General features: G+C 38.2%; 1 protein-coding gene across 2 annotated transcripts; it reads left to right on the top strand.

Annotated features, from left to right (window-relative positions):
• Nucleotides 1-14: 14 nt before the first annotated feature.
• Nucleotides 15-12,038, top strand: LOC5510154 (transmembrane protein 135). Of its 2 annotated transcripts, XM_048722282.1 has the most exons (15): nt 15-296; nt 1,366-1,493; nt 2,366-2,492; nt 3,031-3,096; nt 3,462-3,508; nt 3,779-3,823; nt 6,575-6,676; nt 7,119-7,201; nt 7,692-7,771; nt 7,842-7,905; nt 8,599-8,675; nt 9,808-9,906; nt 11,289-11,356; nt 11,672-11,736; nt 11,887-12,038. In XM_048722282.1, exons 1-15 carry the CDS (start codon nt 117-119, stop codon nt 11,895-11,897), a joined length of 1,242 nt encoding a protein of 413 aa, XP_048578239.1. In that variant the 5' UTR covers nt 15-116; the 3' UTR covers nt 11,898-12,038. The 2 variants fall into 2 exon arrangements, with proteins under 2 accessions (XP_048578239.1, XP_048578238.1); XM_048722281.1 differs by having other exon boundaries at nt 11,672-12,038.
• The last annotated feature ends 215 nt before the right edge of the window (nt 12,039-12,253 follow it).

Below are 12,253 nucleotides of genomic sequence, written 5' to 3'. Positions count from 1 at the left end.
CACGCAATGCTAAATCAAAGCAGGACGAATTGTCATGCGCGGGAAATAGGAGAAGTTTGATGTTGTTTAGCGCATTTTTACCTAGACTTTATACGTGATTTGTAGAGGGTGCCGCCATGTCTGATGTGCCTTTGCCTCTATCAGCTCTTGCATGGCTGATGTCGCCTACATCGTGTACAAATAGCTGTTTTGATATCACCCATACTTGGACTCCTTCTTGCTTTATGGGGTCCTGGGATGTGTTTTTATCGGTAATGATCACCTCAATCACACGGATCTACCCGCCTATATATCTGGTAAGGCTTATTTACTTACTCATCGACCTGTGAACATTAAATTGAGTTTTAAGATGGGTTGTAAGCTGTTAGGGTTGTTTATTTAGTGATGCCGGCTCCGCGTGGTACAAAGTTCAATCGCGAAATTTTGGAGGAAGGGGTGGGGGAGGTATAATAGGGTGTAAACATATACACAGTGGCGAATCCAAGGGAGATCCAGGGAAGGGGGGAGGTGTAATAGGGTGTAAACATATACACAGTGGCGAATCCAAGGGAGATCCTGGGAAGGTGGGAGGTGTAATAGGGTGTAAACATACACACAGTGGTGAATCCAAGGGAGATCCAGGGAAGGGGGTGGGGGAGGTGTAATAGGGTGTAAACATATACACAGTGGCAAATCCAAGGGAGATCCAGGGAAGGGGGGGAGGTGTAATAGGGTGTAAACTTACACACAGTGGTGAATCCAAGGGAGATCCAGGGAAGGGGGTGGGGGAGGTGTAATAGGGTGTAAACATATACACAGTGGCAAATCCAAGGGAGATCCAGGGAAGGGGGGGGGGGGGTATACTTTAGGTTTAGTATTTTACCTTCTTAGAGGTTGCAAGACATTTAAAGAATTTGAAGAAATGAATTTTGGATTACAAGACACATTATACAGTGTTTTGATATAAACATCATCACAGAGTGTTGCGGCCCACTAATCAACCATTGAGAGCATGCGTAGCACCAAATCGCACCATTATATTATTGTTAAGATGTAGCATTTCATGCATAGAAAGAGAAGTAGTTTGGAGAGAGAGAGATGGAGAAATGAGTATATTAGGATTTGTAAAGTTTGTGTTTGATCTCCCCTTCACTCCCTTTTTGTTGGAATATTTCCCTGCTTGCAGAGGCCTAACTTCTCCTGTACATCTGTTCTTGGTTCTTGGACACCAGCCCAGTGAAAAACAGAGAAAAGAGGCCTCTGGTAGTAGGGAATGAAATATTTCCTTTTTCGAGAATAAATTTGCTCCCTGCATACGACACATGCTCTATGATTAACAGTGTTCTTTGACTTTGTATTATTAATAATTCACACTTTTCTTTGTAGATTGGTGCTCTATTGAGAAAAGAAAGCATGGACTATTTCAAGTTTAGGTTTTTTCGAGATATCTTGCAGTCATCTCTGGCAATAGCTGTGAATGGTAGTGGGGTCCTTGCGGGTGTATGTGTCTTTAGGTGTGTATTTTAAGGTGGATATCAGTAAACTTTAACTTTGAAGGCACATACATATGTATTGAACATACCTGTCAACCTCCAAAAATCTCAAGGCTTGGTATTTTTGAGGAGAGGGGTGGGGTATATTCATTTTTGTGGGGAGGGGTGGATTTAACTTTGCACGCATTTGCCGTATAGAAAAGTCTCACGAACAAATCCACTTATAGATCTCACGTGGGTGTTTTAGCAATAAAAATCGCGGGACAGCGAGGGGTCCAAAATCTTGAGACTCCCGCCTAATGTGGGAGAGTTGACAGGTATGATATATATAGAAGGACGTCAAGGGGCTGTTAGAACATCTTATGTGCTGAAAAATTTATCGGGTGTCACTGAATGAATTTTGGTTTGGTTTTATTTTTATTTGTGTTTATCAAAAATATCATGCAAAATGCCCATTATAATCTTGAACCAGAAGACAAGAGGGTATGAGTTGTCACTCAAACCACAAAATTCATGCGCGTCCCCAGGATTGGCTGTAAGGGGGTGCGCAGTCATAGGTATCATATGGAAAATGTATAGTATTTGAAGATTCTTTTATAAGAAATAACCCACTTATTGGCCACCAAAGAGGGGTGCGCACCTTGCACCCTGCCCACACCCCTGTGTACAGGTCTGACATTGCATAAAGAGGCGAAAAATACATCTTTGAGTTGCTCCTTCTAGAATGTTATTCTATATTTTTATTCAATGTGTGATAGTTAATTTAATTTTGAAAAAAAATTGCCCAACATGTGGTTATAAATCAATTCAAATGAAGAATGTCATTCTGTGGTCTGGCCTCTTCATGTTATTTGAAATCCAGATTCTAAAATCCCCAATTTTTCTCTCTGTAGAAAGCTGTTTGGACGTTTTTACTACCTGTCAATGATATTCCTCCCTGGGTTGATTGCCTCATTTCTCGGCATCAGCGTTGAGAGGAGAGAGCGACAAGGAGTCCTTTGTCTTTACATGTGTAATCAGGTATGCATAAGTGAAGTTTTGTGATTTGTTCCTATATTATGTACTTAGCCGTAGCAAGCTTCGAATTATTGGGGGGGAGGGGCATGGTACAGAAACTTTAAGAAATATTGGGTGGCAGAGCCACTCCCCTACTGGTCATTTTCTTATAATTTTTTAAAATATTGGGGGGGGGGGCACATGCCCCCAGTGCCCCATCCCCAGCTACGGCCCCGATTTATCACTATCAGAAATGGGCATATACACTGTATTTACTCCTATATGATGCATACTTTTTTTCGCATAGAAATAAACTTTAAAATCAGAATATTTGGGGCGGACATGGGCTCTTCTAGAATATCCTTTGCGGCTATTCGTGAGACATGACTACAGGAAATATACTAGGACTATTATTGGGGAGCCTTAAAAACCACACCTTGCGCCCACACCCCACACTAATCAACCGCAACCGCCGGATATATGCTCAGGTACAGTAACAATTTGAAGGCAAAGCTAGCTAATGAGCCTAATATGGTGTCTGTATCCATTTTTCCTTTTTCAGGCTGCAGATATGATCTACCAGAAACTAAAGGCAATGGGATACATTTCTCCAGTGTGGTGTGGTGAAGTGAGTTCACTTTAATTAGGACTACCTTACATCCCCTGAAAAAAATATATAATAGGATGCAATGCTTAGCCTTAAAATTCAATGGTGTTTGAAAAACAGTTTTAATTCGCAATATTAGTTTGATGTATTCCATTTCAATTTTTTAATATTTTATATACCCCTTTTTGAGGTCCGACAATGAATTACACAAGAACACTTCAAACTTCATCCTGAATCGTGTTCAGTCAATACCCCCCTCCCTCCCCTCCCCCCCTTCCCTCACACACTCTTAATTTCAGTACACTTTGTAGCTTGTAAAAGGGCTGTCCATATTTTAGTCTATGCAAAGTCTCATTTTTAGTGGTGTACTTTTTGTTCTTTTTCAGGTGTGGTTGTTTAGTATTACAACAGCCATAATGATGTATTTATACAGGTATGGATCTAAAATGGTAAAACCCAAAGCCGTTGTTATTCCTTGTGTGTTTCTTGCCGTATAGGAGAAACCCTGTCTACAGTCTTAACACAAAGGGAAAAAGATATGCACATGTCAACATAGGAACATTCCACATTATGAGTGCGGAGTAATGTTTAACACTGTCACTGATATGGTTATTATTTTTTTCGTTATGTATAGCATTATTCTTGTTGTTATCCAGTGCCAAATATAAAACAATCCAACTAATTCCTTCTCTGCGTCTTTTAGATCAAGAACTGGAATGAAAAAAGGAGTTCTTCGATCTCTTATTGGGTAAGCTGGATACTAAAGAAAATGTTTGGTGATAAGATGATACTGATAAGTTATGATGATGAAGATAGGTTATGATGATGGTGATAAGTTGTGATGATGATAAGTTATGATCATGGTGATAAGTTATGATGATGATAAGTTTTGATGATGGTGATAAGTAATGATAATGATAAGTTATGTTGATGATAAATTATGATGATTATAAGTTATGATGGTGATAAGTTATGATGATGATGATAAGTTATGGTGATGGTGATAAGTTATGATCATGGTAATAAGTTTTGATGATGGTGATAACTTATAATGATGGTGATAAGTTATGGTGATGATAAGTTATCATCATGGTGATAAGCTATGATGATGGTAAGTTTTGATGATGGTGATAAGTTATGATGATAATAAGTTATGATGATGATAAGTTATGATGATGACAAGTTATGACGATGATAAGTTATGATGGTAATAAGTTATGATGATGGTCATAAGTTATGATGGTGATAAGTTATGATGATGGTGATAAGTTATGTTGATAAGTTATGATCATGGTGATAAGTTACGATGATGGTGATAAGTTATGATGATGATGATAAGTTTTGATGATGGTTATAAGTTATGATGATGGTGATAAGTTTTGATGATGGCGAAAAGCTATGATGATGGTGATAAGTTATGATGATGATAAGTTATGATGGTGATAAGTTATGATGATGGTGATAAGTTATGGTGATGGTGATAAGTTATGATCATGGTAATAAGTTATGATGATGGTGATAAGTTATGATCATGGTGATAAGTTATGATGATGGTGATAAGTTATGATGATGGTGATAAGTTATGATGATGGTGATAAGTTATGATGATGATAAGTTATGATCATTGTGATAAGTTATAATGATGATGATAAGTTATGATGGTGATAAGTTATGATGATACTGATAAGTTATGATGATGATAAGTTATGATGATGATAAGTTATGATGATGATAAGTTATGATCATGGTGATAAGTTATGATGATGATGATAAGTTATGGTGATGGTGATAAGTTATGATGATGGTGATAAGTTATGGTGATGGTGATAAGTTATGATCAAGGTAATAAGTTTTGATGATGGTGATAAGTTATAATGATGGTGATAAGTAATGGTGATAATAAGTTATGATGATGATGATAAGTTATGATCATGCTGATAAGTTACAGTGTTGGTACATTATTGTGATGATGATGATCAGTTATGATTTAATAAGTTAAGATGATGCTGCTAAGCTAAACAAGCGACTATTCTGTTGCGCATGCACATTTCATTGAGCAATATGGCGATCAAAATGGTGGATTTGGAATGTTATGACAAAAACCCGCACTGTTTCTGGACTGTAGAGATATCTTCTTTGACCAGAAAATTCCCACAGAAGGCAAACATAATGTTTGTATGCAGTCTCGCTTGAATCAGCCATTGCCGGATACCGTTTTGCATGCTAAATATTAGCATATAGATGCTAAACAGCTAACCATTCACAGGAATCTAATGGTGGCGTGTTATGATTTCTACATGAATTACAAGAATGATATCTCTGTTATTTGAGGGTGAATGTGCTGGACCCCTGCACTATGACGGGCTTTCTTATCTAGTTTATCTGATTGGATATTATGATAGAAATCCGTACTCTTCCCTTCAGATAAACGTATTTACAACTTCGGCGTTATTTGCTTGATTCACCGTTTGAGCTTGAATTGAAAGTGATTTTCTCGGGATCTGGGAAAAAAAACCCACAGTTCCCAGACTGTGATCAATTTTACGTCCCTTATTTGTCAGGATTTTATGGGTGCCATTTATAGGAAAATCTAAGAAAGATCTTAAATAATTTTTTTAGTGTGTGGTATCCATCTTCTACGGTATGATTGCTGGTAGAACTGTTTGCGGTTTTCATATCAAGCAAAAGTTGTTCTGAATCACATACAATTATCATACCCTTCTCTAAAAAAAACAAGTATTTTTGGAGATATTGTTGCTTAAATAAACATTTAGACATCACTTCTCATGAATATTAAATATTTCATTAAAAATATATATGGAAAATCGAGTAATAAAACTACACAAATGATGCCACTATGTTGTGCACAGCTATTAATAATTTCATTATTTGTTAGCGTCTATACTGGCAAAATTGGAGAATACCATCAACTTGTTTTGTGTCAGTTTTGAGGATAATTATGAGGTGAAAGTCATTATGGTAATTCATTCTTTTGTTCCATATGTAATTTGCAATTCATCTAGCTCAATTAGTTCCTCAAGGACAGAGAGCCAGAAATAGTGCCTCCCCAGTCATGTAAACACATAAATTCTATAAATTAAACAAACCTGTCAATATGTTGGAAACTTGCTTCAAAAAAAAAAAAAAAAAAAAGAAGGAAAGAAAAAAATAACACACTTATTTAATCATTTATAAAATTCGGAAGAGGTGCATAGGATTACTAGCAAGAGAAAAACATTCGAACATCTTTTCAGATCTGAATCTTGCGCTATGGGTGAGTGGTTTCCCCTAAGGAGAGCCTGCAATCGTTGATGTCAATCAGCATCTGCGCGCATGGTCGTACTAAATAGTCCCTTGTTGATAAGCTATGATGCTGATATGTTATAATAATGATGATGATAAGTTGTGAGGATGATGAAGATAAGTTATGATGTTTACTATTATTATGGTAAAGATGATAATAATCATAATAATGATGATGTTGATTTCCTTGTACTAGGTATTTTATAGGTTCAAGTAATCCAGAGGAAATACTAGCTAAAAAGACAGAAAAACCTTGGCTATTTTTCAATAGATCAGAATACAAGATGTCGTTATCGTGGTAAGAAAATTTACAGCGCAACTAACATAACTGCAGTCAGCTGAACAGACCAGTTCCCGGGGGGGAGGGGGGGGGGAGAAGAAGAACCATCCCACTCAACTGGTCTGTTCTAATAAAGGGACTTTGAGTACCACTGCGAGGTAGGTCGCTACCTAAAGAAAATGGTCCACTAAACGGGTAAACAAAATCCCCCACTCAAAATCCTGGCTACGGGGATCTTAAAGTTAGATGATGGAATGCTTGTTCTGACCAATCACACAAGATATTAAAACAGTCAAATATCAACAAGATTCAGTTGACCAAACTCTTGCTTCTCGCCTACAGTAACAGTTAAAAAAATAAATAGTTTGAGATGATCACAGTTTTACTGGTTGCGATGTGATAAAAATATGCTGCCATCAGGTTGGTTGTCATCATCTAAAGGTGTCGTTATATTTCACAGTATCAAACAATCCCTGAAGGCATTTATCACTGGCTATATTCTTCAAGTTCTTCCATCAATTCCTAAACTGATAAAAAGGCCTGGTAAGTGTTCTCTATTGTGGATTCTGGAGAAAAATGACTAAACCACTTATGAAGTAAAAGCAAGTAAAATTGCTTTAATTCAAGTCTCCAGCCCTGTAGTCTCCCTTGCAGACTACCTGTTGCAGGAGTGCACATCCATACAATGAGCAAAGGATAAATTATTTATTTTCTAATACACTACTACTGTAAGAAACCTAAAGCTACCATTACTTATTTGGAAAATCATGCAAGTGACAAATGCATATCGCAAATAACAGGTCTACTATCGAAAATACCCTTGGTTAGGTTATATTTCTACTGGGAACAGTTTAGTTACAACATCCTTACAAATAATTAGACCCATAAGCAGTGGTTTGCTGCTTTTTTACAATTTGCTATTTTATATTTAAGCTGTTTAAATAATAAGTGTGTATTATGCTGTTCTAGCATACAAATTTGTGATATTTTTATATATTTTTTGCATTTCCTATTATCTTGTATTTGTAAACAGGGTTACTTCTTAAAGTGCTTTGGAACTCTGAGAATTTCAACTGTGGACTTTTCTTAGGGAGCTATGTAGCAATTTATAAGGTTTGTAGGTATTTTCACCATTTTGAAGAAAATAAATGTGTTTTTCTAATCAATGTCACTGTTGTTTTAGTCGGTAGAATATGCCCTGACGTATCTAAGAAAGACGCACGACGAGTACAATGCGGCAATTGCTGGTAGGTCTCTAGGGCGTGGTATGGGCTAGTCTTTAACAGTCTGATCGGATGCCCAGGGGGTAGACTGTAGTGAATGTTAGCAGAAATAGAGAGCAAGCAAAGAGTATGTTTGCAAAGAGTGGAAAGCGGGGGAAGGGAGGTACTTTCACCTCTCTCATCCTTTGTCCCCACTTTTCGCGTGGCTCTATATTTTTGCTGAAACCCCACTGAAACCCTTGCCAAACAGGCAACCCACCCTTGCCACACAGGCAACCCAGGGGAGAGTAGCTTGAGTGGGGCTTTGTCGTATATTTTTGGAGGCTCGATTGTTTGGGATTTCCTTTTATTTTTCGGGGGGGGGGGGGGTTGAAATCTTTGCTTTGGATTTTTTTAAAGACTATTCCAGTTTTCATTTCCAACTTTTTCCAATTTTTTGTTATTCAAAATTCTTGAATCGTAATACAATCACGTATGGTTTCCAATCACGCCCTTTCCATAAGCCGCTAACCATCCAAAGAGCACCAAATATTAGCCAAAAAGCAGTTACAGCAGCTCTTTATTGACAAGATTTTGCAGGATATTGAAAGTTACAGTGTTAAAAAGTATATACAAAATCACGACATTTTCACGCCATGGAAGTCTCATGTAAATGACTTAAAGATTAACATTTTGTTGAAGTCAGGTTCTCTGCTAACATTGTTTGTCTTTTTGCAGGTTGTTTATCTGGCCTGTCGATGTTTTTCTATCGAAGCTCGACGGTTGCCACATACCTTGCCTTCAAAGTTATCGAGGTAACCACAGGTTTCCCAATTATACAAAGGTTTATTTTCAAGCGAACTTCAAAATAAGGATCCACGAATGAAGTCTGATACTGTATGGACCATATTTTCTTACCATGTGCGCCTGGCTTAAGCGGACTCTATATAACTAACACATTCACGATGTCAAATCCCCCAATCAAGTGCTATAAATAGATTCTCCCTTAACCCTTTCACTCCTGGGTACTTTTGAACAACATTGTAAGAAAAACAGACAGAACCCCCCCCCCCCCCTATTTCAAGTCAAGCTACCGCTGACCCAAGACGGTATGCCTTGATGTTTCCAGCAATGCACTGCGGTGCCTTTTCTTTTTAGCGACGGCACTGCTACAGCCTGTCGCTTACAACAGTTTTGCTTGTAATTTGCTTAAAAATTACAGCTTTTTCACATCTGGAGAGTGCCTTAGGACATCAAGTCTTTTTAGGCATAATTAATGCTGTGCTTATGGATGTTTGCATGCTGAGGTTGATTCAATGGGATAATTCCTTGTCTGGGCTTCACCAAGTGTGAAAGGAATTTTCTGGTGAATAGCCATCTACTCTCCAATGTGGGCCATCTTTGCTACCCAACCTTATTCAAAAATTGTTTTCAGACTAATTCTGGGTTCCTTGGACCTGGAAATGTCTTTTTTGGCTTCGGGGCAAAGAGACTTATAAAAAAAACTGTTATGATTCTGGAGGAGATTGCCCGCCTGTCTGTCAATGTGTTTCCATGACTCCCATGATGCAGTGCAGGCATGCAAAATAGGCTAAACATGGTGCGGTGACTCGCTTCTAATGGAGGTTCTAGCATTGATTATTGTGACTGATTGCTGTGAAATGGGACCTGACGGAGCGCAATAAAGGTATCTATTTGTGACTTGATCTGTGTTTAGATGCTTAGATGCGCTTTTGAAGGTCGTCTATGCCTTGGATGAATCTATGAGTATCCGGGTCTGGTGATGTTTAGTTTGCATTTTTGACGTTTTGGAGTTGGGCCTATATTTTACAGGCGTCTCAGGGCGTTATGGCAATGAAAGACTTAAGCAGATGACTCCATTAATGGACGCTATTTCTTTCCCGGTGTCCGTTTTAAGAAGGTTCAATGGTGAATATTTTCTTCCAGACGGCGTACAAGCACGGCAAAGCACAAGGCTTGCTTCCCTCGTTACCACACGCCACGGTGTTGTTATACTCCGTTAGTACAGCGATGGTCTTTCACGGGGTGAGTACAGGGATGGTATAATATTGCTTTTCTAAAGGTACAACGATAGAACAGACAGACAGACAGACTTTGAACGGACCTTCTAGTCAGCTCACGTTTGTATAAAGCATATTCTATTTCAGCTCACGTTTATATAAAGCATATTCTCTTCTTTCAGCTTACGTTTATAAAAAGCATATTCTGTTCTTTTAGCCCACGTTTATATAAAGAATATTTTGTTCTTTCAGCTCACGTTTGTATAAAACATATTCTTTTCTCTTAGCCCACGTTTATAAAAAGCATATTCTGTTCTTTCAGCTCACGTTTGTATAAAGCATATTCTCTTCTTTCGGCTCACGTTTGTATAAAGCATATTCTCTTCTTTCGGCTCACGTTTGTATAAAGCATATTCTCTTCTTTCAGCTCACGTTAATATAAAGCATATTCTCTTCTTTCAGCTCACGTTTGTATAAAGCATATTCTCATCTTTCAGCTAACGTTTGTATAAAGCATATTCTCTTCTTTCGGCTCACGTTTGTATAAAGCATATTCTCTTCTTTCAGCTCACGTTTGTATAAAGTATATTCTCTTCTTTCAGCTCACGTTTGTATAAAGCATATTCTCTTCTTTCGGCTCACGTTTGTATAAAGCATATTCTCTTCTTTCGGCTCACGTTTGTATAAAGCATATTCTCTTCTTTCGGCTCACGTTTGTATAAAGCATATTCTCTTCTTTCGGCTCACGTTTGTATAAAGCATATTCTCTTCTTTCAGCTCACGTTTGTATAAAGCATATTCTCTTCTTTCAGCTCACGTTAATATAAAGCATATTCTCTTCTTTCAGCTCACGTTTGTATAAAGCATATTCTCATCTTTCAGCTAACGTTTGTATAAAGCATATTCTCTTCTTTCGGCTCACGTTTGTATAAAGCATATTCTCTTCTTTCAGCTAACGTTTGTATAAAGCATATTCTCTTCTTTCAGCTCACGTATGTATAAAGCATATTCTCTTCTTTCAGCTCACGTTTGTATAAAGTATATTCTCTTCTTTCGGCTCACGTTTGTATAAAGCATATTCTCTTCTTTCGGCTCACGTTTGTATAAAGCATATTCTCTTCTTTCAGCTAACGTTTGTATAAAGCATATTCTCTTCTTTCAGCTCACGTTTGTATAAAGCATATTCTCTTCTTTCGGCTCACGTTTGTATAAAGCACATTCTCTTCTTTCGGCTCACGTTTGTATAAAGCATATTCTCTTCTTTCGGCTCACGTTTGTATAAAGCATATTCTCTTCTTTCAGCTAACGTTTGTATAAAGCATATTCTCTTCTTTCAGCTAACGTTTGTATAAAGCATATTCTCTTCTTTCAGCTCACGTTTGTATAAAGCATATTCTCTTCTTTCAGCTCACGTTTGAGGCCCAGCACGTTCGGCGATCGTACTGGAAATATCTGAACACCATCACGGGGGACAGGTGAGTGATCACGTGCTGACAAAGTGCCAATCACGTGCTGACAAAGTGCCAATCACGTGCTGACAAAGTGCCAATCACGTGCCACTAATGTGTGTCATACCATTCAGTTGCCAGTTTCAAGTCAGCGTCAAACATGTGCATGTCAATCGTCTGCATGTCAATCATCTCCATGCCAATCATGTGTATTTCAATCATGTGCATGTCAATCATGTGCACGTCAATCACGTGCATGTCAATCACGTGCATGTCAATCAAATGTTTTAGGGTCATATGCGAGTAGTTTTTTTAATCAATCCCTTTCTCGTTCCTTTCTAGATTTTGCGAGATCAACAGATATCGACTGGGAGAGGTTTTTGGTACAGACAGCGTCAAGTTATTCCCCGCTGAAAACATACGCATGTCTCTAAACAGTTCTTGAATGACGTTACATTCGGTCTACCCTGGTTCCAGAGCTTCGAGTTCTGGTTCCAGAGCCTTAAACGTCTCTCTATTTAGTGGCCAGCGAGCTTGAGACGTCTAAAGCTCGCTGGCCGCTAAATAGAGAGACGTTTGAGACTCTGGAACCAGGGTACATTCGGCCAATAATTTCGGCACATCCGGTGCAATCTCTGATTCAATCATAAATCACGTGTTACATTATTCAGACTTGTAAATACGTTGTGTATAAAGTGTATAAAAAACATACTATGTCATCAATCATCGACTAAGTGACGAACAGACTAGAGTTAAGTCTGCTTGGCAGCCGCTCTTAATGTCACGCACGCCTTCCCCACTAATAGACGCCCTTGAAAATATCGCAAATAACTTTAATTCTGTCTACTGTCATAGGTCTAAATAAACCAACTATCATCATTACTCTTATTGCCACGCCCTTTCCCACCCCCTCCCCCACCCCCC

This window comes from Nematostella vectensis, chromosome 14, assembly GCF_932526225.1.
Source record: "Nematostella vectensis chromosome 14, jaNemVect1.1, whole genome shotgun sequence".
NCBI lineage: Eukaryota > Metazoa > Cnidaria > Anthozoa > Actiniaria > Edwardsiidae > Nematostella > Nematostella vectensis.
The sequence above is the reverse complement of the archived record's forward strand: the minus strand, read 5'-3'. Positions and strand labels throughout refer to the sequence as shown.

Coding starts and splice junctions, on each gene's coding strand:
- LOC5510154 (XM_048722281.1), top strand. CDS start 117: ATGTCTGATGTGCCTTTGCCTCTATCAGCTCTTGCATGGCTGATGTCG. Junction 3,824..6,574: donor GTTCTTCGATCTCTTATTGG/GTAAGCTGGATA, acceptor TCCTTGTACTAG/GTATTTTATAGGTTCAAGTA. Junction 8,676..9,807: donor TTGCCTTCAAAGTTATCGAG/GTAACCACAGGT, acceptor ATTTTCTTCCAG/ACGGCGTACAAGCACGGCAA.